The sequence below is a fragment of the Microcebus murinus genome, chromosome 29 (assembly GCF_040939455.1).
Source record: "Microcebus murinus isolate Inina chromosome 29, M.murinus_Inina_mat1.0, whole genome shotgun sequence".
NCBI lineage: Eukaryota > Metazoa > Chordata > Mammalia > Primates > Cheirogaleidae > Microcebus > Microcebus murinus.
In genome coordinates this window covers 546,979-572,289 of record NC_134132.1, presented here as the reverse complement: position 1 = coordinate 572,289, position 25,311 = coordinate 546,979, and the positions used below count along the sequence as shown (strand labels likewise).

Genomic DNA, 25,311 nt, shown 5'->3' with positions numbered 1-25,311 from the left:
TTCCAGGCCGGTCGTCTCGCCTGTGGCTGGGGGAAGTGGTCCAGCTGGTGCCCTTTCCCATCTGGGTTTCTGACTCTCCTGCCCTTCCCCCAAAGCTAAACAGGGCATCGCAGCGATGACCTCATGGTCCTAGAGGGGAGTCAGAGAAAGGGGCACGTGCACACTGAATCCGGCCCCCTTCCGCCAGGCTGGGTTCTCCGACACGGAAGGGATGCTTAAGTCCATAATCCTTCGGCCCTGGAAAGTCCTCTTAAATAAATTCGAACTTGTACGCGGTAATCACAAGACACAGGACTGATACCTTTGTGTAGGAGCCTATCCCCTTCTTAGCTGCTGTGACTGTGCAGCACTGAACGCTCGATGAGGCTGCCTCGGGGGTGCATGGAGAGAACAGCCAGGTGGGTGTGGTGGCAGCAGTGGAGACGGGCTATCTGACTCCTCAGTCCCTCTCCCCACAGGGATTGCTTCCTGTCACCCACAGAAAGGATGTGCCGGAACACTTACCTAGAGAGGCCCAGGAAGGAGCCTGCCAGATGTCATTCAACTGCCAGTAAAGTGCCCCCATGGTGTGCCCTTGCTGCTCCACTATCTCGCTGCGGCTGCGGAGGTAGAATTCGGTTTCTGTTTTGACACACTGGGCCTGCGTCACCTGAGTCAGGGAGACACCCACACACAGGGTTACTGTCTCACGCAGGCGGTCTAGAGCTGAGAAAACTATAGGCTTGAGTTTTTTCAAAAAACCAATCTGATAAGTTAGGGCATTTGATTAGCATTAGGAATGCCATTAGACTTGGCATGATGGAAACTGCTGTCTCTAACAGCAGTTGTCCAGGAGGCTTGGTGTTTGATTTGTTGTAACAATGAGTGACAAATGAAACATGATGATGTAAAAGGCAGTGTAGGCAATGAAGAAAAACAAAGATTATTATTCCAGACAAATGCTATCTATAATCAAAGGTTTTTCAATGATGGATTTTGCTAATATATTCATAGCTATTTAAAAAGCTTTTATTAGAAAAAATTCTGTAGGAAAAATAACATTATTATTATGAATTGGATATTATCCAATCCCTAACCCTTTTTTTCTAATCAAACAATTGTTTTTATATCATGATTTTTGTAATGTAAGATTTTGCATAAATGCAAATCCTTCATTATAGCAGAACAGATGGTAAATTGTAGCAAGGAAACAGGAAAATTTAGTTCTTGTTAAAGAGGTGCTAAAGAACTTCATACAGGACCCTTAGCTACTGTCGTCAGCATTGAAAGTCAGTCTTTCTTATTGCCGCTGTTCCGACACTGTATGTGCCGCATGTCCCTGGCGTGGAGTTGAGCTCAGGAGGGTCCCATGCAGGGGTCACCCAGGGGGCCCTGAAGAGGTGACCAGAGATGCAAGGATTCCAGCCGGGGAGCAGGCTGGCCTCAGAGTAGGGCTGGGGTTGTCAAGAGGAAGAAAAAGAATGGTGTGTACACGGCCGCTAGGAGCCCAGCCCAGAGACCTTCCTGCAAAAGTGGGAAAGCTCAGGTAAAGGCAGCGGCTTTAGATGCCGTGGCTGACCAATGGGGAAGTCACAGGCGAGGTTCCAACGTACCCGAGTCAGAGCCATAGAATTCCAGAAGGGAAGCAAGATCGTGGTCACTCAATAAATATTTAAGAAGCCCCTGCAGTGTGTGTTACACGCTGGTCATGGCGGCGTCCCTCCCAGCAAACACCCTCCCACCCTCCCTCTCGGAGCTTGTGTAGAAGAAAAGCTGCCATCAAAGAACCACACAAATAGACGGCAATTTCAAACAGTCACAGCGCTACGGGGTGCGGTGTTATGAGCTCACAGAGCAGGGACAGGGCCTAGCTGAGGAGTGAGGATGGCCTAGAAGAGGAAGGGGGAACAGAGAGGGCAGAGCCACCCAGCCAAAAGGACGGGGCGCGGGAGAGGAGGCGGGGCCGCGGCGCTCTGAAGGCAGCCCGGGAGGCCAGGGCCAGGGAAGAGAAGCCCGTTAGCCCTCTGCACTCGGACCTCGAGTGTGACTCCACACGGCTGGCATCGGTAGCGGCTCGTATGTGGAGCCACACTCGACACGTAGTTTCACCACGGGGGAAGGGGGGTTTTGTCTATTTTTCCAGTATCTTTTCTTGTTTTCATTAGCATGAAAGGACAAATAAAATGTAAATGCAGAGACGGTACACTAACTTCCAAGGGTAGATTATTATCCACTAACTTAGAGCAACGTTTAGATGGAAATCTCCATACAATCACACCTCACCCTAACAAAAATCACAAAGATTGTGTTGTTTGTTCTAACAGAAAAATCAAAGGAGGAAGAAGAGAGACGATTTATATTTGCGGAACATGTGAATGTAAACCAAGTCTTCATGTGGGTGAATATTTCAAAAAATATCACACCATGAAAGATTATAGAGATTAAAATTACTCTTTTAATGTATCAATAATTTGAAATATTAAAAAATCCAAATAAATAAGTTTGTATGAAAAGAAACTCCAGTTTTTTATTCTACTGCCGTGCTTTGTAAAATCTGGGGTATTTAAAAAATTAAATCCCTAGTAGAATGAAGGAATCGAGAAAAAAGCAAGCGAGTGCAAAGGGTTAGAGGCGTCCTGTGCAGCCTAAAGGCACCTGGAAGTCACAAAAAGCTTTTCAGCTAAAGCGAAGTGACCAGAGGTCACTTTCCAAGAGGTGACTGGGACTGCTGAGCGCGGAATGGACTGAAGGAGCCGCAGTGGATGTAGGGAGACCACTTGGAAGCTATCGCTGCGAGCAGACAGGGAACCCCCTCGTTCAGGAAGGCGACCCCTGGCACCCGGCGGCGACAGCCGGACAGCGCTCCACACACAGCAAGACTCTCACAGAGCGGCGCGGTGCTGCTGGCTCAAAATGACCACAGGAAACGGCCTGAACACGTGAGTCTAAGAGCTAAGTCGGAGGGAAGGAAACAGGAGCACAGACCTAAGCGCTTTGCCCCACGCAGTCAAGCTGACCCCGACGAGGCGCAGGATCTCCAGCCAAGTCCTGCAGAAGCACCAGTCCTGCCTGGACCAAGCTCGAGAAGAAAGGATGCATCTACTTCTCAGTCCAGATGGGTAGGCACAAAGTAATTCAGCCCCTTGAGTGAGAACTCAGATGCTGTTGAGTTGTACCAATTGTTGTAGAGCAACTTCTAGAAAGTTCAGTGAAGATGAGGCAGCCAAGAAGCGAAATCTCAGGAGACAGATCTGGGATCTGCACTGATTTTCAACTCATGCCCCCAAGAGAGTTTCACCTCACAGCAGCATGGGAAGTTACCTACTTTTTCTTTTAAAGATGTGATAATATCTGAACTCATTTCAATCACCTGGAGCCTCCAAATCAGGCCCTCACCAACCAAGCTAAAGGTGGTCTCTGGACACAAATCAAGCCAGGAACAGCCTGTGCCAACGCAGCACACACCCCAAAGCTGCGAGGAACTGAGAGTCTCTGTTCTCATGCCAAGACTCCTTCCTGGACAGTCAGCCATCGCCACACGGACTGTGTGTGGCCCGTCGCTGGAGGAGACGCAGGGGGAGTCCCGCTGCGCCAACAAGGACAAAGAGGGGAGTGAGGACTCTGGTCACCACACACGGCAGACCCCTGACAGCCAGCAGATGGCAACTGCGACACCCACTCTGGCTGCCAGCCCACAGTTCCAGAGCCTGCAGGGCCCAGAGTCTCCCTGAAGTTGGGCCATTCCTGACACTCGAAGAGGCCAGAGAACCTGCCACTTTCCGACATGACCCCTCAGGAACTTGGTTCAGCTTCCACTCACGACTGACATGGAAGGAGGGGTCACTGACGCAGTTTGGGACTGGAGACACCCTGGATCCAGATTTAAAAGCAGGGTGAGCAGGAGAAAAGAAAAACAGGATTCTGATGTGGGAACAAAGTATCAGCGTGCACCAGAGTGCATCGCCAAGTCATCTCTTTCAGGCCAAAATGAAAACTTCTAGGACAGAGTCATAACCTGTCAGTAAGTCATGCCTGTGCTGAGCTGGATCTGATCTGAGAGACACCTGCAAGTCTTACTGATGGCCTTGATAGAGGAACCTATTTTTTCTTTCTCTTCCTGGTAAATTTAATCTACTTATCAGGGAATAAACAATCTGATGAACACCAAATTATTTACATCACTCTAAATTCTTTTCCAATCTTTGTTAACGTATATTGTAATTCATATGCATTTATTATTTTGCATTTATTATTTATTATATTCCAGGTTTTTTCTTTAAATACAACAGCTAAGAACATTTTCTGTTCATATTTTTTCCCCGTGTTTTTTTCTTGTTTATTTGTTTGGTAATAGCATATGATAAAGCTTAAAGTCCTTGTTGCATATTTCCACACTGCATTCCAGTCAAGCGAGCAGTCGCCAGAAACTGGTAGCCCCAGGCTGAACTTGGCCCCACACTGGTTTTCACTGGCCCACACAGTGGACGCATTTGTTTCTTGTTGATGTGGTTGCTGTTTATTGTCTTAAGTCAGGGCCATGCTTCATTTTGCCAGAATCCCAGTTAATCATCCTCTTGTCTATTAAAATTACTTGCCTGGCCCCCATAAACATTTGAGATTTCAGTTTCTAAACCACACCAATTTTCAGAACCTGGAAGATATAAATATTTTTTTCTGTATTTCCATTCTAACATGAATCTCCTCACTAAACTTATCTTTTCTGGTTTAATAGGTAAAAATTATTAATTCCTTGAAATTTTCAAACTTTAAGAAATGTTTAGAAAGCAAAAGGACTCCCAACCCTCACTAGCAAAGAAAGAAAGAGAGCGCTAGGCTAGCTCTGCCTAGTAGCCTGTCCTACCTGAAATTAGCATGCCAGGGCGCGACCAAGACTCTGGAGCCCTGCGGCCCCACGCAGCACGGTCCGCCTGCAGACAGGTGGCGCCACACCCGCACGCGACCTGAGTCTGTCCCAACCAGGGGAGCCAGTCAAGGTTCACGAATGACACCTTTGTTCATAAAAATGCAGAAGGCCATCACCCACTACACTTTTTATAAGTTTTTTTTTTTTTTTTTTTTTTTGAGACAGAGTCTCACTTTGTTGCCCAGGCTAGAGTGAGTGCCGTGGCGTCAGCCTAGCTCACAGCAACCTCAAACTCCTGGGCTCAGGCAATCCTTCTGCCTCAGCCTCCCGGGTAGCTGGGACTACAGGCATGCGCCACCATGCCCGGCTAATTTTTTATATATATATCAGTTGGCCAATTAATTTCTTTCTATTTATAGTAGAGATGGGGTCTCGCTCTTGCTCAGGCTGGTTTTGAACTCCTGGCCTTGAGCAATCCGCCCGCCTCGGCCTCCCAAGAGCTAGGATTACAGGCGTGAGCCACAGCGCCCGGCCAACTTTTTAAAGAGGTGTTGTACAATCCTAGTTCCCTGGAAAATCTCTAGAACTGCCCCTTTCCCTTTAAAATCGTACGTATATTTACACGCCCATGCATCCTTTACGAGGGCAATCTTTACATCTAAGGGGATAAATGCTTGGCTACTTCCTAGGTTACTCGGTATCACTGTTAGTAGACAAATATTATCTTAGTTTTAAAAATATGCCTATTCTCAGCAGCTTGCTTGATTACACTTATGAAATCAGTCTCCTTAGAGGGACAGAGATGAAAAGAAATTGGACCAGGACACCAAGACCTATGTCCCAATTGCAGCTTTGCCGCTGGCGGTTGCTAGCTGTCTTCCAAAACCCACATCCCTCCTCCAGGGTGATGGAGTTCTAGCTGAGCTACGTTTTCTAGAAACACATCCCCACCCTTGAAAGGAGGAGTAGCCATGTGACTAAGTTCCCCCAATATCTATATATTTTATTTACTTAAATTATCCTGACAAAAAGAATCTTCCAATAAAGCCATTTTTGAAACTGAGATATAATTCACTTACCATACAATTCACCCTTTTAGAGGTTATAATTCATTGGTTTTTAGTATAATCACAGGTTGTACAACCCTCTTCACTATCTAATTCCACAATATTTCCATCACCCCAAAAAGAAACGCCATACTAATTAGCAGTCACTCCCCATTCTCCCCTCTCCCCAGTTTCTGGAAATCACGAATCTACTTCCTGTTGCTATGGATTTGCCAATTCAGGACATTTCATATAAATGGAATGACACAACATGTGGTTTTTGTGACTGGCTTCTTTCACATTTTTCAAGGTGATTTGTTTTCAACAAATGGTTCTGGAATTAGTGGATATCTACATGCAAAAGAATAAATTGGGACCACTACCTCGTACCATATATAAAAATTAATTCAAAATGAATGAAAGATCTAAATATAAGAGCTAAAACTACAAATCTCTTAGATATAAAACATAGGTATAGGTCTAATGACTTTTGATCTCCTTATATGTAGAATCTACAAAAGTCAAAGGTTCCTCCAGGCATATGTCAGTACCTCATTCCTTTTTATGTCTGAATAATAATTCACTATATGGATACACTACATTTTGTTTATTCATTTGTCAGGTGATAAACATTTTAGTTGTTTCCACCTTTTGGCTACTATGAAAATGCTATGAACATGTGCGCACAAGTTTTTGTGTGAACATGTTTTCAATTTTCTTGAGTATATATATGTAAGAATAGAACTGTTGGACCATATGGTAACTCTATGTCTAACTTTTTGAGGAAATGACAAACTGTTTTCCACAGCTGCTGAACCATTTTGTATTCTCATAAGCAACATGTCAGGGTTCAAATTTCTCCTCATTCTTGCCAATACTTGTTATTTTTCTTTAAAAAAAATTTGTAGATATCCTAGTGGTGATATCTCACTACGGTTTTGATTTGCATTTCCTTAATGACTAATGATACTGAACATATTTTAATGTGTTTACTGGCCATTTTCTTTAAAGAAATGTCTATTTAAAGTCTTTACCAATTGTTTGAGTTGTTTGTCTTTTTCATTATTGAGTTCAAACAGCTCTTTATATATTTTGGGTACTAGATTCCTATCAGATACATGATTTGTAAATTTTTCTCTCCTATTCTGTGGATTATCTTTTTGCTTTCCTGATAGTATCCTTTGCCATACAAAGTTTTTATTTGATGAAGTACAATTTATCTATTTTTCTTTGGTTACTTGTTCTTTAGGTGTCAAATTTAAGAAACCGTTGCCCAATCAAAAGTTGTAAGATTTACACCTATGTTTTATATCTAAGAGTTGTATAGTTTTAGCTCTTACATTTAGATCTTTGATCCATTTTGAGTTAACTTTTGTCTCTGGTATGAGGTAGTGGTCCCAGTTTATTCTTTTGCATGTATATCCACTTATTCCAGCATCATTTGTTAAAAACACTATTATTTCCCCCCATTTTATTGTCTTAACTACTGGAAAGGTAAATTAGTTCAGCCATTATGGAAAATAGTATGGAGGCTCCTCAAAAAATTAAAAGTAGTACTACTATATGGTCCAGCAATCCCAGTACTGGGTGTGTATCCAAAGGAAATGAAATCAGTATGTTGAAGAGATATCTGCACTCCCATGTACATTGTGACATTATTCACAATTGCCAAGATGTGGAATCAACCTAAGTGTCCATTAATACAGATGCATAGATAAAGAAAATGTGGTACATATACACAATGGAATACTATTCAGCCTTAAAACTGAAGGAAATCCTGTCACTTGCAACAGCATGACTGAACCTGGAGGACATTATGTTAAGTGAAAGAAGCCAGGCACAGAAAGGAAAATACTACAAGATCTCACTTATATATAGAATCTACAAAAGTCAAACTCATAGAAGCAAAGAGTAGAATAGTGGTTACCAGGGGCTGGGGTGGCTCGGGGCAGGGAGAATTGGAAAGATACTGGTGAAAAGATACAAAATTTCAGTTAGACAGGAGAAACAAGATATCTGTTATACAAAATGGTGACTATAATTAAAACAGTGTATTGTATACTTGAAATTTGCTAAGAGTAGATTTTAACTGTTCACCACAAAAAAATAAAAAAATAAACAAAGTATGTGAGGTAATGCATGTATTAAATGGTTTGATTTAGGCATTCCACAATGTGTACATGTCAAAATATCACATTGTAATCATAAATATACCATTTTCATTTGTCAATAAAAAGAAAATAAATACTTAAAATTTGTTTAAAAAGAAAAGCAATTGATCATAGATGTATGTGTTTATTTCTAGACTCTCAATTTTAATGAATCAATCTATATGTCTGGCCTTTGTCATGACCACACTGTCTTCATTACTATAGCTTTGTAGTAAGTTTTGAAATTGGAAGTATAAATTCTCCAACTTTATTCTCCCTTTCCAAGATTACTTTGACTATTCTGAGTGTCTTGTATTTCCATATGAATTTTAGAATCAGCTTGCCCATTTCTACAAAAGAAGGCAGTAAGAATTTTGATATAATTACATTAAATCTGTAGATCAATTTGGGGAGTACTGCTATCTTTAAGTCTTCCAATCCATGAACACAAAATGACTTTCCATTTTTAAATTCCCTTCAACAATGTTTCATAGTTTTCAGTGTTAAAAAGTCTTGTGCCTCCTCAAATGTTTACAGCAGCACAATTCATAATTGCAAGGCTGTGGAAACAGCCCAAGTGCCCATCAATCCAAGAATGGATTAATAAAATGAGGTATATGTATACCATGGAGTACTATTCAGCTCTAAGAAATAACAGTGATATAGCACATCTTATATTTTCCTGGTTAGAGCTGGAACCCATACTACTAAGTGAAGTATCCCAAGAATGGAAAAACAAGCACCACATATACTCACTAGCAAACCGGTATTAACTGAGCAGCACCTAAGTGGACACATAGGTACTACAGTAATAGGGTATTGGGCAGGTGGGAGGGGGGCGGGTATATACATACATAATGAGCGAGATGTGCACCATCTGGGGGATGGTCATGCTGGAAACTCAGACTTGTGGGGGGAGGGGAGAAAAGGGCATTTATTGAAACCTTAAAATCTGTACCCCCAAAATATGCCAAAATAAAAAAAATAAAAAATAAAAAAAACAAAAGTCTTGTGCCTCTTTGGTTAAACATATTCCTATTTTATTCTTTTTGATACTATTGTAAGTGGTATTGTTTACTCAATTTCATTTTCGGAGTCTTCATTGCTAGTGCAGAAAAATACAACTGATATTTTTATATTGATCGTATATCCTGAAATTTTGCAGAATTCATTTCTTAGCTCTAATAGTTTCTTTTGTGGATTCTTTAGGGTTTTCTATATATAAGATCATGTCATTGGCAGAGAGAGTTTTACTTCTTCCTTTCCAGTCTAGATGCCTTTTATTTCATTTTCTTGCCTAATTACCCTGGCTAGGACCTCCAATACAATATTGAATAGAAGTGGCAAGAGAGGGCATCTTTGGCTTGTTCCTAATCTTCAGGGGAAAGCTTTCTATCTTTTCCTATTAAATATGATGTTACCTGTGAATTTTTCAAAAATTCCCTTTATCAGGCTAAGGAATATCCTTTCTATTTTTAGTTTGTTGAGTTTTTTTTTTTAATTATTATGAAGGATGTTGGATTTTGTCAAATGGTTTTTCTTCATCTATTTAGATGATCATTGTGGTTATTTTTCCTTTATCCTACTAATATGGTATATGACATTGATTGGCTTTCATATGTTGAACCAATCTCATATTCCTAGGATAAATCCCAGTTGGTTATGATGTATAATCCATTTTTTATGCTGCTGGCTTTGGACTGATAGTATTTTATTGAAGATTTTTTCCATATATATTCATACAGGATATTCATCTATGGATTGCTTTTTTTGAAATATCTTTGGTTTGGGTATCAAAGTAATACTGGCTTCACAGAATAAGTTAAGAATTATTTACTCTTATTTTTTTTGAAGAGTTAATGAAGAATTAGCATTAATTATTTAAACAGTTTTAGAATTCACTAGTAAACTTGTCTGTTCTTGGACTTTTCTTTGTAGGGCAAAGTTTTTTGATTACTAACTCAGTCTCTTTACTTGTTATAGGTCTATTCTAATTTTCTATTTTTTTCTTATGTCCGTCTTCATAAGTTGTCTCTCTAGGAATTCATCCATTTCATTTAGGTTATCTGATTTGTTGCCATATAATTGTTTATAGTATTCCCTTATTGCCTTATTTATTTCTGTAAGGTGAGTAGCAATATTACTTCTTTCATTTCTGTTTTAGTAATTTCAGTCTTCTCTTTTTTTTTTCTTGGCCAGTTTAGCAAAAGTTTTGTCAATTTTGTTGATCTTTTCAAAGAAATAACTTTTGGCTTCACTGGTTTTCTCCAGTGTTCCAATAAGGCCTTTATGTAATGTGCCAAATTTCTGATGTTTGCTTTACTTAATTGCTGAAAATTAATGTTATAATTCAACCAAACACCTCGGTAGCTATAGAACTTCTAAACTGTGAAATGATAGAATACTATAATTTGGTAAGTAGAAACCCTGCTCCATTCATTGCCCTGAGTCCTTGGGCAAAATCGTTAACCTTTCTGAGCCTTTGTATCCTCATGTATAAAATGGAAACAGCCATAGGATGTCTGGAGATACTGTGAGAATTACATAAGAAGGTTTACAAAGTTCTGCATGGCCAGGGCCAGGCATTTAGCAGACACCCAAAGAATGTTGATTGCCTGACATCATACACACCACGTCTACAAAGGCTTCTGATATCTAACCTATGATATTAGCAATCACCTTTATTCTCCTCCTTTGCCTGCCCTACCCCCATCTTAAAAGCTCAGTATCGCTTGAATCTTCCGTCATGTCTCACGCGGCTCACTAAGCAAATAACTCAAATAACTGGTCCAGGCCAGCAGGTATCACCCACACGGTGCCTACAGCACAGCTTTTCCTGAGCTTTTTCAAGTTACTTGGAGCATGGGGAGATAAAATGGGCCCCTAAACAGTGTGTTTCTCAAGGACATCCCCAAGCAATCATCAGATGCTCAATAGATAAGTGAAGAATAAACAAGCACGAGAGAGGGCTGTAAGCTAAGGCATTGGTAATGCATGTCACCAGCCTGGCTTCCTCTCTAAGTGGCTAGTAAGAGGCCATGCTGGTGGGGCAAGTCACTTAAAGGTTAGTTTAGATGTGACCATCCTTAAACTAGGGAGTGACTTCTGTGTAACACGGCTTAGGAGACTGTGCCTAGTATATGGGCTATTTGGAATACAACAGAACAGGATAAGAGGGAGAACGAAAGGTGCGGCAAGATTATGCTGGAATGTAAGGAGAATTCCAGGCAAGAGCCTGGAAGGATACCTTTGTGGCGATAAGATAAGGAGAAGACAGGGAAGGATCTAAATAGGAAAAAACTTATGCACAGCTTTGTCAGCCAAGACTTTTCTGACAGTTGCAAAAGTTGCTTAATTAATAAAAAAAGAGTGGCACATGGGCAAACACGCCATTATTCCCAACAGTATAAGAGACTATGAGAAAAAGAACAGGGGGCGGAAGCAGGAACAGAGAAAATGGACCACCAAAGGATTTCTTCTAATACACAGATTAAAGATGATTGTTCTAATATCAAAACAATAAGAAAAAACAACCCTTTTTTATCCTAACATTTCCTGTACGCACTTCAGTTAAGAAAATCTGACACTAAAATCAAAATAAAACAATCATAATTCTGATTTCTTTTCTGGCAGATCCCATCTAGTCCACTAGAAAGCATCAAGGTAGAAAATAACAAGCCATAAATGAACATGTCCAATTCGGGGCCAAAGACTGACAGGCCACTAATGCAAAGTTCTCAGACAAAACCCAGCGCCAACAAAAACCGGCAACAACTAACTCACTCCACTTGTATGCTCAGCTCCTAACTGTGGACCTTGAACGCTGATGAGTTCAGGAAAGAACAATTATTTCTGTCAGTTCTTTGAATGTGATTTTGAGGGATAGAATAAAGTAATAAAATGAACACCTGGAAGGAGAGCCAGCATGAAAAACAGTAGCTGAAAAGGTTCTCACACAAACACGCACGCACAGGAATAAGGACCAGCGTATTTTATGCATCAAAACACTTTAACAGAATATTGGATATGAAAATATTAAAAGGTGAGCTGCAATACTTTAAAGCAGGGGTCCCCAACCTTTTAGGCACCAGGGGACTGGTTTCACGGAAGACAATTTTTCCATGGACAGGGGATGGGGGTGGGGGGATGGTCTCGGGAGGATTCAATCCCGTTATGTTTACTGTGCAGTCAGACCTCTCTGCTAATGGAAATCCGTATTTGCAGCCGCCCCCAGCGCTGGCATCACCGCTCAGCTCCGTCTCGGACCATCAGCGTTAGAGTCTCCCAAGGAGCCGCAGCCCAGGCCCGCGCATGCGCAGTTCAGGACAGGTTCCGCTCCTGTGAGAGCCTAATGCCGCCGCTGCCGTCCCGGAGGCGGCGACGCGAGTGACCGCAGCAGCCGCAAACACAGACAGCTGCGCCGGCTCACAGCCCCCGGCCTCGCGCTGTGCGGCCTGGCTCCCACAGGCTGTGGTGGGCATCAGTCTGCAGCCACGGCTTGGGACCACAGCTTTAAGGGACAGATATCAACATTACCTGCAGCCTTGTGTTCTGCTAAGTCCATGAGTTACACATCACGCTGGCACAACTTTCCTAGCTTGTGAGCTAATGGTTGAAACATTAAAATTCTCAATCATTTCCTCACCTTCTAAAAAAGATTATCCTTTCAGTTTACAGCTGTCTGCTTCAGCTTCTATTCATGGGTTTGTGTTTTCATACAGAAGGAAATGATGAAAGTGAGCATGAGTTTGGATAAAATTGTTACATTTTCAGATACCAAGATAGGAAAACTTAAGTGAGATTATGTTTAAACAAAGACTCCTGATCTATTTCAGATCAACCCATATGATCGGGATTAGGTTTCTACCTTCTCTTTAAGAACTTGAAACAAGTATGACAAAGTATCAGGTAAATAAGCAGTGGCTTTAATACAATTTTGAGTATGTGTGTAGTCACAGGTTTATGAAATAAAACAGGCAAAAAAAGTAAAATGGAAACATTAAGATGAAAATATTATCTAAAAGTCAGTTTGGCAGTGTCTTAAAAAGATGAACATAAATGTGCCATATAACTCAGCAATTCCATTTGTATATTTCTACTCCTGAAAAAGAAAATATATGTTCATACAAAGATTTGTGAGTATTCATAGCAGCATTATTCACAACAGTCAAAAAAACACACGAAAAGCGTGGAAACAATCCAAATGTCCAACTGATAAATGGATAAACAAAACGTTTATATCCATACAACAGAATCCTATTTGACAAGAAAAAGGAATGAAGTCTAGATACATGCTATAACATGGATGGGCTTCAGAAATCTTACTCTAAGTATAAGAAGCCAGATTCAAGCTGGGCGCCTATAATCCCAGCACTTTCCAAGACTGAGGTGGGATGAGCACTTGAGCCCAGGAGTTCAAGATCAGTCTGGGCAAACCCTGTCCCCTACAAAAGAAAAAAGAAAAAGGAAGCCAGATGCAAAGAAGATTACATACCGTATGAATCTATAGAGACAGAAAATAGATTTATGTTTTCCTGGGGCAGGAAAGGGAAGTGACTACAGATGGGCATGAGGGATCTTTTTGGGGTGACAGAAATATCCTGAAATTGGCCCATTATGATGGTTGTACAACTCTATAAATATACTAAAAATCACTTAATCATATATTTAAAATGAGTGAATTTTCTGGTGTGTCAATCATATCTCAATACAACTATTTTTAAAATACATCTTGTAGGGTGCATGCCACAACATGTGCAAATTCAATATAAATTTCAATATAAAAGGAATCGATACAGTATGTACACTTTTACGTCTGGTTTCTTTTTTTACTGAATATAATGTCTGTGAGACTCATCCAAGTTGATACTGATATCAACTTGGTAGTTTATTCTTTTTCGTTGCTGTGGAGTATTCCATTGCATGACTATACCATGATTTGTTTATAAATTCTCCTGTTGAAGGACATTTAGGTTGTTTCTCATTTGGGGCTATTATGAATAATGCTACCATGAACATTATTCTAAACGTTTGCTAGTAGGACATACTCACTCATTTTTCTTAGGTACATAGCTAAGAGTAGAAATGCTGATTCAAAAGGGAAGCAAACATTTAGATTAGAAACTGCCATAAAATTTTCCAAAATGTTAAACAAATGTACACTCCTCCTACCAATGTCTAAAATTCCCAGCTGTCTCACAATACAGCTGACAACAGTTTGCATTGTCAATCTTTTTAATTCTAGCCATTCCCCTGGGTGTGCAGAGATATCCTGGTTTGGCTTTAATTTGCATGTCCTCAGAAATGAGGTTGAGCACATGTTCATATATTTATTGACCCTTTGGATAGCTTCTTTGGTGAAGTACCTGTTCAAGATTGCTGTCCATTTCTTAACAGGTTGCCTATATTTTTTGTATTGCTTTATAGAAGTTCTTTATTCTGGACATAAATCTTTTATCAGACATATGAATTACAGCTACTGGCCCCCAATCCGTGGCTTGCCTTTTCTCTCTCTCAGTTGTGTTTTAGTTATTTGAAAGTCCATAATTTTAATAAAGTATAATTAATCTTTACATTTTCTTTTATAGTTAGTTCTTTTTATGTTCTATTTAAGAACTCTTTGCCTATCCCAAGATCATGAAGATACTCTTATGTTTTCCTCTTGAAGCTTTATTGTACTACCTTTCACGTTGGAGTCTTTTATCATTGATCAAATTAATATTTACGGCCAGGTGCAGTGGCTCATGCCTGTAATCCTAGCACTCTGGGAGGCTGAGGCGGGCGGATTACTTAAGGTCAGGAGTTCAAAACCAGCCTGAGCAAGAGCGAGACCCCGTCTCTACTATAAAAATAGAAAAGAAATTAATTGGCCAACTAATATATATAGAAAAATTAGCTGGGGACGGTGGCGCATGCCTATCGTCCCAGCTACTTGGGAGGCTGAGGCAGCAGGATTGCTTGAGCCCAGGAGTTTGAGGTTGCTGTGAGCGAGGCTGATGCCACGGCATTCAGTCTAGCCCAGGCAACAAAGCAAGACTCTGTCTCAAAAAAAAAAAAATTAATATTTACATATGGAGTCCAGGTTCATTTATTTTCTCAGAAAGGTATCCACTTTTACAGCACTGTTTATTGATAAAACTGTCTTTTTCACAGTGACCTGTAGAGGCGTTACGGCTACAAGTCAGGTGAGCATATTATGCATGAGTCTGTTTCTGGACTCTATTAATAGTGTTCCATTGTTCTGTTTTATCCTAGGGAAACGCCATTGTCTAAATTACTGAACCTTTATAGTAATCTTGAAGTAAGGAAGATTTGAATGTACAATTTATTTTAGAACTTTTTGAACTGTTCTTCTAAGAGAAGCAAAAGCCAAAAATTAATTACTTTAAGTCTTGCATGTCCTCAAACATGTAGTTCAAAGAAAAGAAATTCCTTAAGCAGTAGAATGAATACCTGAATATTTTTCACCACAAAATCCACATGATCTCTTACATTAACTGCAGGAAGCTGTTCGGCTCGGGAATGAAAGTGACTTACCTGAGTAAGGTAGATGGTATCTTTAAATTCGCGTAAGGGGTCTGTGCTTTCAGGGAGTTTGAAATGAAGTCTGGCCTGATTGAGCATTTGATTGTTACCATTTGCATGATGTTGTCGGTGAAGTGCAAATTTGCTATTGAAAGACCAGTCCTCTTTAGATGAGACCTTTTGAATAAAGAATAAGAGTTATAAAGTTGAAGGTTGGCAGTAAAACTACTTTTCTATAAGTTCCTGACAAACCTAGAAAGTACATGCTGGAAAAGAGCTCAAGGCTTGTTCTGTAGCCCTAATTTCATAAATGTTTCACCATCATACTTGTTATTGATTAACTTTCGCAAAGTTAAAACAGAAAACCAGGATTCGGCACCTATTTCTTTCCTTATTCAAACCAAGAAAGTTACATTTTGGTGTTTCTCTAAAAAGCCTTGCCTTATCAAAACATATTCCTGGCTTTTGAAACACTCATTATGTGTATTTTATTTTATTTTATTATTTATTTATTTTTTTTTTTTGAGACAGAGTCTTACTCTGTTGCCCGGGCTAGAGTGCCGTGGTGTCAGCCTAGCTCACAGCAACCTCAGACTCCTGGGCTCAAGCGATCCTCCTGCCTCAACCTCCCGAGTAGCTGGGACTACAGGCATGCGCCACCATGCCCGGCTAATGTTTTCAGTTTTGGTATAGATGGGGTCTCGCTCTTGCTCAGGCTGGTCTCAAACTCCTGACCTTGAGCAATCCTCCTGCCTGGGCCTCCCAGAGTGCTAGGATTACAGGTGTGAGCCACCGCGCCCGACCTCACTATGTGTATTTTAAAATATCATTTTATCTATTTAGGTAAATGTGATTTTACCTATTATTAGCTTGTCAAAACTGAATAATATAATGCAATCAACATTCTTATAAAACTATGACAATTCCTAAATAGGAACAAAACACCACTGTGACAACAGCCAATGCTTCCGAGCTTGCTCATACTGCTCATTTGTTTCTCAGTGACTGATAAACATATGTTCAATCTTTATATAGCTGAAGACACAAACCAAATAATGATATTCCTCTCCCCTAAGAACCAATCTTTTTTTTAAAGCCAAGAACAATTTATAGGATCTTTATTTTATCCCTTTTATCTTAATTTATAAAGATCTTTTTTTTATCATCAGCTCAAAGTAAAAAACAGAGTAAAAAACTCACACATGTTGGAGTGTACCTTTTACAAAAAAAAAAAAAAAAGCAACAATTCAGGCTTCTAGGCCTATAATTTAATATAGTGTTAGCATATGAGAAAAGTATAAGACAATTACAGGTTATATCTCAAAATATCTGGAGTTTTAATCCAAATTACACAGACTTTGAAAAAACCTACTCTGCATCCCCACCCCAAAAATCTGAAAATTAAAAAGCTTAATCCCTGTTCATAAACTGTGACTCATTCCCAGTAATCAGGCAACACAGAGGCCAACTGCCTTAGAAGGAAAAAGTTACTCTTTGGGAATTGATTCATACCAAAATACAAGAAATGTACATTAGCCACATTTAATTTGGAGGTTTTTCCACATTATATCTATTTTCCCAAATTGCCACCATCATAATCATTTAAAGAACACTACTCCTATTATCTATTTAAAAGAGGCATTCGCATTTACAATCATCTTGTACACGTTTTGGATGCATGCACCTTTACCAATAGTCTTCTTTCTATTCTTCCTCCTTTTTTTAAATTTACTTTTATTACTTTTAATCGACACAATAATTGTACATATTTATGGAGTACAGTGTGACATTTGGATGCTTGTATACAATGTATAACGATCAAACCAGGCTAAGCAGCATATCCATCACCTCACACATTTAACATTTCTTTGTGTCAGAAACATTCAAAATCTTCTCTTTTAGCTATTTGAAAATATGCAATAAGTTATCCTTAACTATAGTCGCCCACAGTGCTGTAGAACACTAATACTTACTCCTCCTGTCGAGCTCTAATTGCTTTAAGAATATTAATTCATAACAGCTCACAACAACTCTATGGGTAGGCACTATTATCTCCCCCATGTTAGAGATGTGAAAACAAGGCACAGAAAGGTTAAGTCACTTGACCAATGTCCCAAGTTACTTAGTGCAGTCTAGCTCTGGCCCTTAGTTCACTAACCCTAGAAGCATTTGAAGAAAATACAACTTCCATGCAAATCACATGGCTAGAATGGGTTACATTAATGGGCTCTCACTGTGTGTCAGGAACTGTGCTAAGTGCTTCAATGGATTAATTAATTAATCTACACATGAACACATGTACTTGCGCACACCTGCACACACACACCCCTCCATGAGGTATTGACTATTAACCCCAATTTACAGATGATGAAACTGAAATTCAAGAGATTAAACAATTTTTCCAAGGTGATACAGTGAGTATGTGGCAGTTCTCATATTCAATCCAGTTCTGTTTATTCCAAAGCCCAAATTTTTAGTCACCGTGCAGTATTATTATTTTATGAAAAAGTAATGTATCACAAATTAAAGAGAAATATTTTAATAGATGTGTCAACTATATGAAACAAACTTCTGAATAAAAGAGCCAAAGTTTTATGTATAGGCATTCTTCTGGTTTCTTTTATTTTCCCAATTTCCTATTCAAATTCCCAACTAAGAAGTGTGGCTTAAAAAGAGGTGATTAAATCAAGAGATAACAGATGGTTCATAATGGGCAGCATTTATCTTCCTTCCCCTTTTCCTATTTTAAACTATAGTGTTTCTGTATCTCTGAACATCAGCAGACATTTCACAAAAGCATGGTGATTCCATTATTTTAAGGAGGTAAATAGAAATGTTTGTAGAAAAGGTTTGACAATTTCTAACACTGACCTTTCTAAAGTATAGTGAAAAGAAAATCTATCAGCTTTGGAGTCAGACAGTAAGTGTGAATCCAGGTACCCGCTACTTACTACCTGGGGCACAGGACAGAACCCAACCCTGCAGGGCCTGTTTCCTCCTGGGCCCCAGTCAAAGTGGAGGAGTGGAATACTGTTTAAAAAAACAGGTACCTAGTCCAGAGCAATGGCTCAGTAAATATTCTTGCTTCCTCCCCATTCTCAACCCCTGCTCCTACCTGGGTCAGGACATTGAACTTCATCTTCCTTCATTTCGTAAAAACAGAATGCCTAAAGATTAGCCCCATAATTTTGGAGCAGTAAAACAGACAAGTGGTATGGGCATTACACAATGCATATATGCTTCAAAACAGCATGTTGTACACCATAAATACACACAATTTTATTTATTAATTAAAAACAAGGCCGGGCGCAGTGGCTCAGGCCTGTAATCCTAGCACACTAGGAGGCCGAGGCGGGCGGATTGCTCGAGGTCAGGAGTTCAAAACCAGCCTGAGCAAGAGCGAGACCCCGTCTCTACTATAAATAGAAAGAAATTAATTGGCTTACTAACATATTTATAGAAAAAAAAATTAGCCGGGCATGGTGGCGCATGCCTGTAGTCCCAGCTACTTGGGAGGCTGAGGCAGGAGGATTGCCTGAGCCCAGGAATTTGAGGTTGCTGTAAGCTAGACTGACGCCACGGCACTCACTCTAGCCTGAGCAACAAAGCGTGACTCTGTCTCAAAAAAATAAAATAATAATAATAATTTAAAAAAACAGTAATAAAAACAAATTTTTTTTTTTTTTTTTTGAGACAGAGTCTCACTTTTGTTGCCCAGGCTAGAGTGAGTGCCGTGGCGTCAGCCTAGCTCACAGCAACCTCAAACTCCTGGGCTCAAGCGATCCTCCTGCCTCAGCCTCCCGAGTAGCTGGGACTACAGGCATGTGCCACCATGCCCGGCTAATTTTTTGTATATATACTTTTAGTTGGTCAATTAATTTCTTTCTATTTTTTTAGTAGAAACGGGGTCTCGCTCAGGCTGGTTTCGAACTCCCGACCTCGAGCAATCCGCCCACCTCTGCCTCCCAGAGTGCTAGGATTACAGGCGTGAGCCACCGCGCCTGGCTAAAAAATTTTAATGTTTAAAAAATAAAGGGCAGAACTAAGGTTATGATATTATTTACTAAAGTTAAAAGTATAACTTCAAAGTATAGAAGCAAATATACCTGTGTTAAGATGGTAAAATTGAGGAAGATTTTGAAATTGTCTTAAAATATTTTTGTGATTACTCTACATAAGGGATACAGAGGTGCAAACCCACATAATCATTTCAGTAGAGGAAGAAAAGGCATTTGACAAAATCCAACATTCTTTCATGATATAAGCACTCAACAAACTTGAAACAAAAAGGTATTTTCTCAATCTTAAAAAGGGCATCTACACACACAAAAAAACCTATAGTTAGCATCATACTATAGTTACCAAACCTATAGTTCATATCAGATAGTAAAAGACTTGAGTTTCTCCCTCAGAAAAAGAACAAGTCAAGGACTTCTTTTCTCACCACTTTTTTCTACATTGTACTGGAGGGTCTAGCCAGGGCAATTAAGCAATAAAATGAAATAAAAGACACTCAGATTGGAAAGGAGAAAGTAAACCTATCTGTATCTACAGATGACATGATCTTATGTATAGAAAACCCTAAAGAATCCCCCAATACTGTTAGAGCTAATAAATTAGTTCAGCCACTTTGTGGGATACAAGCTCAATATGTAAAAATCAATTGTGTTTTTATACATTAACAATGAACAATATAGAAATGAAATTAAGAAAATAGTTCCATTTACAATAGCACCAAAAAAAATAAAACACTTAGGAGTACGTTATCCAAAGAAGTGTAAGACTTGTACACTGAAAACTATAATACGATGTTGAAAGAAATTAGACATCCTACATTCAAAGACAAGAAAACAATCTTGTTAAAAGAGCCAACGCTCACAAAGTGATCTACAGATTAAACAATGTCTATCAAAATCCCAGCTAGCTTTTTTGCAGAAACTGGCAGGCTGAACCCAAAACATTCAGAACTACAAGGGACCCAAGGTAGTCGAAACGATCTTGAACAAAAGAACAAAGTTGGTGGACTCACACTTCCTGATTTCAAAACTTACTACAAAGCTACAGCAATCAAGACAACGCATAGTAGCATAAAATATGCCACTGGACCAGAATTGAAAATTCAGAGATAAACCCTAACTTTTGTGGTCAACTGATTTGGGGCAAAAAAAGAATTCAATGAGGGAAGGAATAGTGCTCTCAATAAATGGTCTTGGAACAACTGGCAATCCACATGCAAAAGAATGGACCTGGACTCTTATCTCACAATATACATAAAAAATAAGTAAAATGATTCATAAATCTAAGCACAATAGCTAAAGCTATAAAATTCTTAGAAGAGAACACAAGAGTAAGCCTTTGTCATTTGGGGTTAGGCAATGATTTCTTAGATACGACACCAAAAACACAAGATATAAGAGATTTTCTAAGTAGTACTTCACCAAAATTAAACATTTTTTGTGCTATAGATGATACCATTAAGTCAGTAAAATGACAACTCACAGATTGGGAGAAAATATTTGCAAAGCACATATCTCTGATATATCCAGAACGTATTTAAAAACCCTTACGACTCAATAATAAAAAGACAAATAATTCAATTTAAAAACAAAGAATTTGAATAGACATTTCACAAAGGAAGATATACAAATGGTTGGCAAGTACATGAAAAGAAGCTCAACATAATTAGCCATCAAGGAAATGTAAATTTCCTGTAAATGTAAATTTCCAGGGAAATAAAAAAAAGTGGAAAATAACAGGTGCTGTCAAGGGTGGTAGAGAAATTGGAACCCTCATAAATGGCTAGTAGGAATGTAAAATAATGCATTCACTACAGAGAACAATTTGAGAGTTCTCAGAATGTTAAACACAGAGACACTATACAACCCAGCAATTCCACTCCTAGGTGGAATACGGTAAAACTGAAAGCACATGTTCACACAAAAACATGTGCACAAATGTTCACAGCAGCATTAACTATAATAGTCAAAAAGCAGGAATAACGCAAATGTCCATCAACTGATAAACATATAAACAAAATGTGCAGCCATGCAACAGAATATCACTCAACAATAAAAAGGAATGACAATGACGTACTAATACATGGTACAACATGGATGAACTCTGAACACATGCTAAGTCAGAGAAGCCAGTCTCAGAAGGCCAGATATTATATTATTCCAATCATGGAAATGTGCAGAATAGGAAAATCTATAGACACAAAAAGTAGATTAGGGCGGGGCACAGTGGCTCACGCCTGTAATCCTACCAACTCTGGGAGGCCGAGACAGGCAGATGAGACAGGCGGATCATTTGAGCTCAAGAGTTGGAGACCAGCCTGAGCAAGAGCCTCGCTCCCCATCTCTACTAAAAAAAATAGAAAGAAATTAGCAGAACAAGTAAAAATATATAGAAAAAATTAGCCAGGCATGGTGCCGCATGCCTATAGGCCCAGCTACTGGGGAGGCTGAGGCAGAAGGATTGCTTGAGCCCAGGGGTTCGAAGTTGCTGTGAGCCAGGCTGATGCCACAGCACTCTAGCCCAGGCAACAGAGTGAGACTCTGTCTCAAAAAAAAGTAGATTAGTAGGCCGGGCGCGGTGGCTCACACCTGTAATCTTAGCACTTGGGAGGCCGAGGCAGGCGGATTGCTCGAGGTCAGGAGTTTGAAACCAGCCTGACCAAGAGCGAGACCCCATCTCTACTATAAATAGAAAGAAATTAATTGGCCAACTAAAAATATATAGAAAAAATTAGCTGGGCGTGGTGGCGAGTGCCTGTAGTCCCAGCTACTCGGGAGGCTGAGACAGGAGGATCCCTTGAGCCCAGGAGTTTGAGGTTACTGTGAGCTAGGCTGACACCACAGCACTCACTCTAGCCTGGGCGACAAAGCAAGACTCTGTCTCAAAAAAAAAAAAAAAGTAGATTAGTAGTATCGAGGGCTGGAGTAGGAGGGACAGAGTGGGTAGGAACACGCTGAAGATGACTGAATTGTACACATTAAATGGGTGCATTGCATGGCAAATGAATTATATCTCAACATATATATTTTAAAAAGAACACACACAATGCCAAAACTGAATCTTTAAGAATGAAGAACGTGAAAATCCACACAGATTTTCAAATCAAATACAGATGATTTTCAAATCAAATACAGAAAATCAAATACACCAACGTGAAGAAAAAGGAGAAGGAGGAGGAGAAGTACATGGAGGAAAGGGAAGAGGAAAAAGGAAGAGGAAGGGGAAGGAAAGACACGATCACATTAGACACTGGTTTATTTATCTCCCTTACTGTAGTGAAACACCCAGCTCAGAATACCCGCAGACGGTAAAGCAGTTGGAGGAGATACAAAAAATAGCAAATAAGAGTGATTTTTGTGTGTGACAATGGGCCAGGGTTAAGAAGCTACTGGCTCCCATTTCATTTGTAAACACCTCTGAAGAAACAAAATTAAAAGCAATATAGAAAAGTTATAATCCCCAAAATAATGATTACAAGAATTTAGCTTCCCAAAGATTAAAGGGAGAAAAAATTTCTTTCCTTTCACCTTCTTCTCAAATTTTCATTTAAATAAGTAGATTTCCTTGGACTTTCTGAACCACTGCTCAGAAGTCACAGGCACCCATCACCAACCGTCTGGAACCACTGCAGAATCAAGCAATGGCTTACCTTTTCCAAGGTGCTGAAGGAAGGCCAAGACTGGTATCCATATTCAGATGCAAATCGAGCTTTTGGGAAAATTTTCCAATTCCAGCAATCACTGATATAATCATAAAAATGTACGTCTCCAAAATATTTGCTATTAGGGTTCTTAGAGATCCAGTGTTCTGCAATGGTTTCAGCCCCATTTGTAGGACTGGACGGAATAAAAGGACGACTCTTATCTCCCTGGATTCAGAAATAAAATGAGTTAGAGGATAATATTTTCATACAGTAAAGTACACATCACTTACTTCTTTAAAGGTATTAATGAGGCCGGGTACAGTGGCACAAGCCTGTAATCCTAGCACTCTGGGAGGCCGAGGTGGGTGGATTGCTTGAGGTCAGAGTTCGAGACCAGCCTGAGCAAGAGCGAGAACCCGTCTCTACTAAAAATAGAAAGAAATTAATTGGCCAACTAAAAATACATAGAAAAAATTAGCCAGGCATGGTGGTGCATGCCTGTAGTTCTAGCTACCAGGGAGGCTGAGGCAGGAGGATCGCTTGAGCCCAGGAGTTTGAGGTTGCTGTGAGCTAGGCTGACGCCATGGCACTCTAGCCCCGGCAACAGAGTGAGACTCTGTCTCAAAAAAAAAAAAAAAAAAAGGTATTAACGAGGCCTAGGAACGCCCAGAAGCTGAGAGAAAATTACTGGGATCATTTACCTCCTCCCTGTTCAACAAGCACCGGCACCTTTCTGCTCTTCGCTGCATCCTACACCCTAAGGCACGCTCAGCTCGCCCTCACCGCAGCTGTTCCTGCTCTTCCCAGGCACGTTCGCCTCCACTCCCGCCGCAGTGCACAGTCTAGTCCAGAGTTCCTGGACTTTGGCCCTATTGCCACTTGGGGCTGGAGGCGTTTTGGGTGGTGGCGGTTGTCTAATGCAGTGCAGGGTATTTAGCAGCATCCCTGGGCCCTGCCCACTAGGTAGCAGGAGTCCCCTCACCTGGAAAATGCCCACGGACATCACCACGTGCCCTGGGGCAAAAATCACCTCCATTTGAGAACCACAGGTCTGGTGGGTAAGAACAGAAGCTGGTGAGTCAAAGAGACCCGAGTTAAATCCCAAATCAGAACCTCAGCATTCAGGTAGACGCCTTAGTAATCTTAGCTGAGCACTGAGGGTGATGACGACAACTCTTTCAGAGAGGCACTGTACACAGGGATGACTCCTGGTGGACGAGACAGTGCAGTGTCCACCAAAACCCACATTCCCGTGTCCGTAATGTGGAGCTGCCCCCAGGAAGTGGCTTCCCAGCCCTGTGTGGGGCCACGTGCCTCATTCGTGTCCTTCCCCGCAGGTGGGGGTGAGGGCCTAGGAGACGCCAGGGCTGGCATGTGGACGGAGCCCACGGCTCTGAAAGGAGACGCCTGTCAGTCAGGAGCAGCCACCCACAGCGTCAGGAACAGTAAGCATCTATCACAGGAGCGGCAGGGACAGGGTGGCTCACTTGTTACGGCCGCTAGCATGTAGCGCCTTCCACAGGGCAGAACTCAAAATGCTGCAATTTTTATCATCTAGACCAGGCGTCCTCAAACTACGGCCCTCGGGCCACGTGCAGGCGTTTCTGCCCATTTGATTTTTTACTTCAAAATAAGATATGTGAGTGTGCATAAAAATCTGTCCATAGTTTTTTTAAACTATAGTCCGACCCTCCAACGGTCTGAGGGACGGTGAACTGGCCCCGTTTAAGAAGTCTGAGGACCCTGCTCTAGACAGATGAGCTCACTTCCTATTCCCCTGAGAAGATTCCTTCACTTAGCAAGGACCTGTCTACGGTGACTGTGTGCGGGCATTTCCAGCACTGCAGAGAGGGGCGCTTAGGGGTCTGTGACTTCACCACGTGCTCACACATCCACTCTGAGCACGGCCGCAGGGCAGGCACGCGACTCCTTCCAGGGCTTGGAAGCTCAGCAGGGAACAGACACGGCGCTTGACCTCTCACGGGAACAGCTGGCAATCCGGAGGGGACAGCAGACACGGAACAAGTAATCACAAATGCGACAGATGTTTGTAAGGAAAAGTACTGAGCTCTCTGGGAATGTCAAACA

The 25,311-nt window shown here is 40.7% G+C and overlaps 1 protein-coding gene across 1 annotated transcript in view; it reads right to left on the bottom strand.

Moving 5' to 3' along the window:
• MANBA (mannosidase beta) overlaps window positions 1-25,311 on the bottom strand; it is a 124,220-nt gene that overhangs the window by 9,409 nt on the left and 89,500 nt on the right. Inside the window, exons 12-14 of the mRNA XM_012770960.3 lie at window positions 23,230-23,448; window positions 15,576-15,740; window positions 505-649 (exon numbers count right to left, since the gene is read on the bottom strand). Of these exons, the coding sequence (XP_012626414.2) occupies window positions 505-649; window positions 15,576-15,740; window positions 23,230-23,448 (529 nt within the window). The remainder of the gene's footprint in view (window positions 1-504; window positions 650-15,575; window positions 15,741-23,229; window positions 23,449-25,311) is intronic.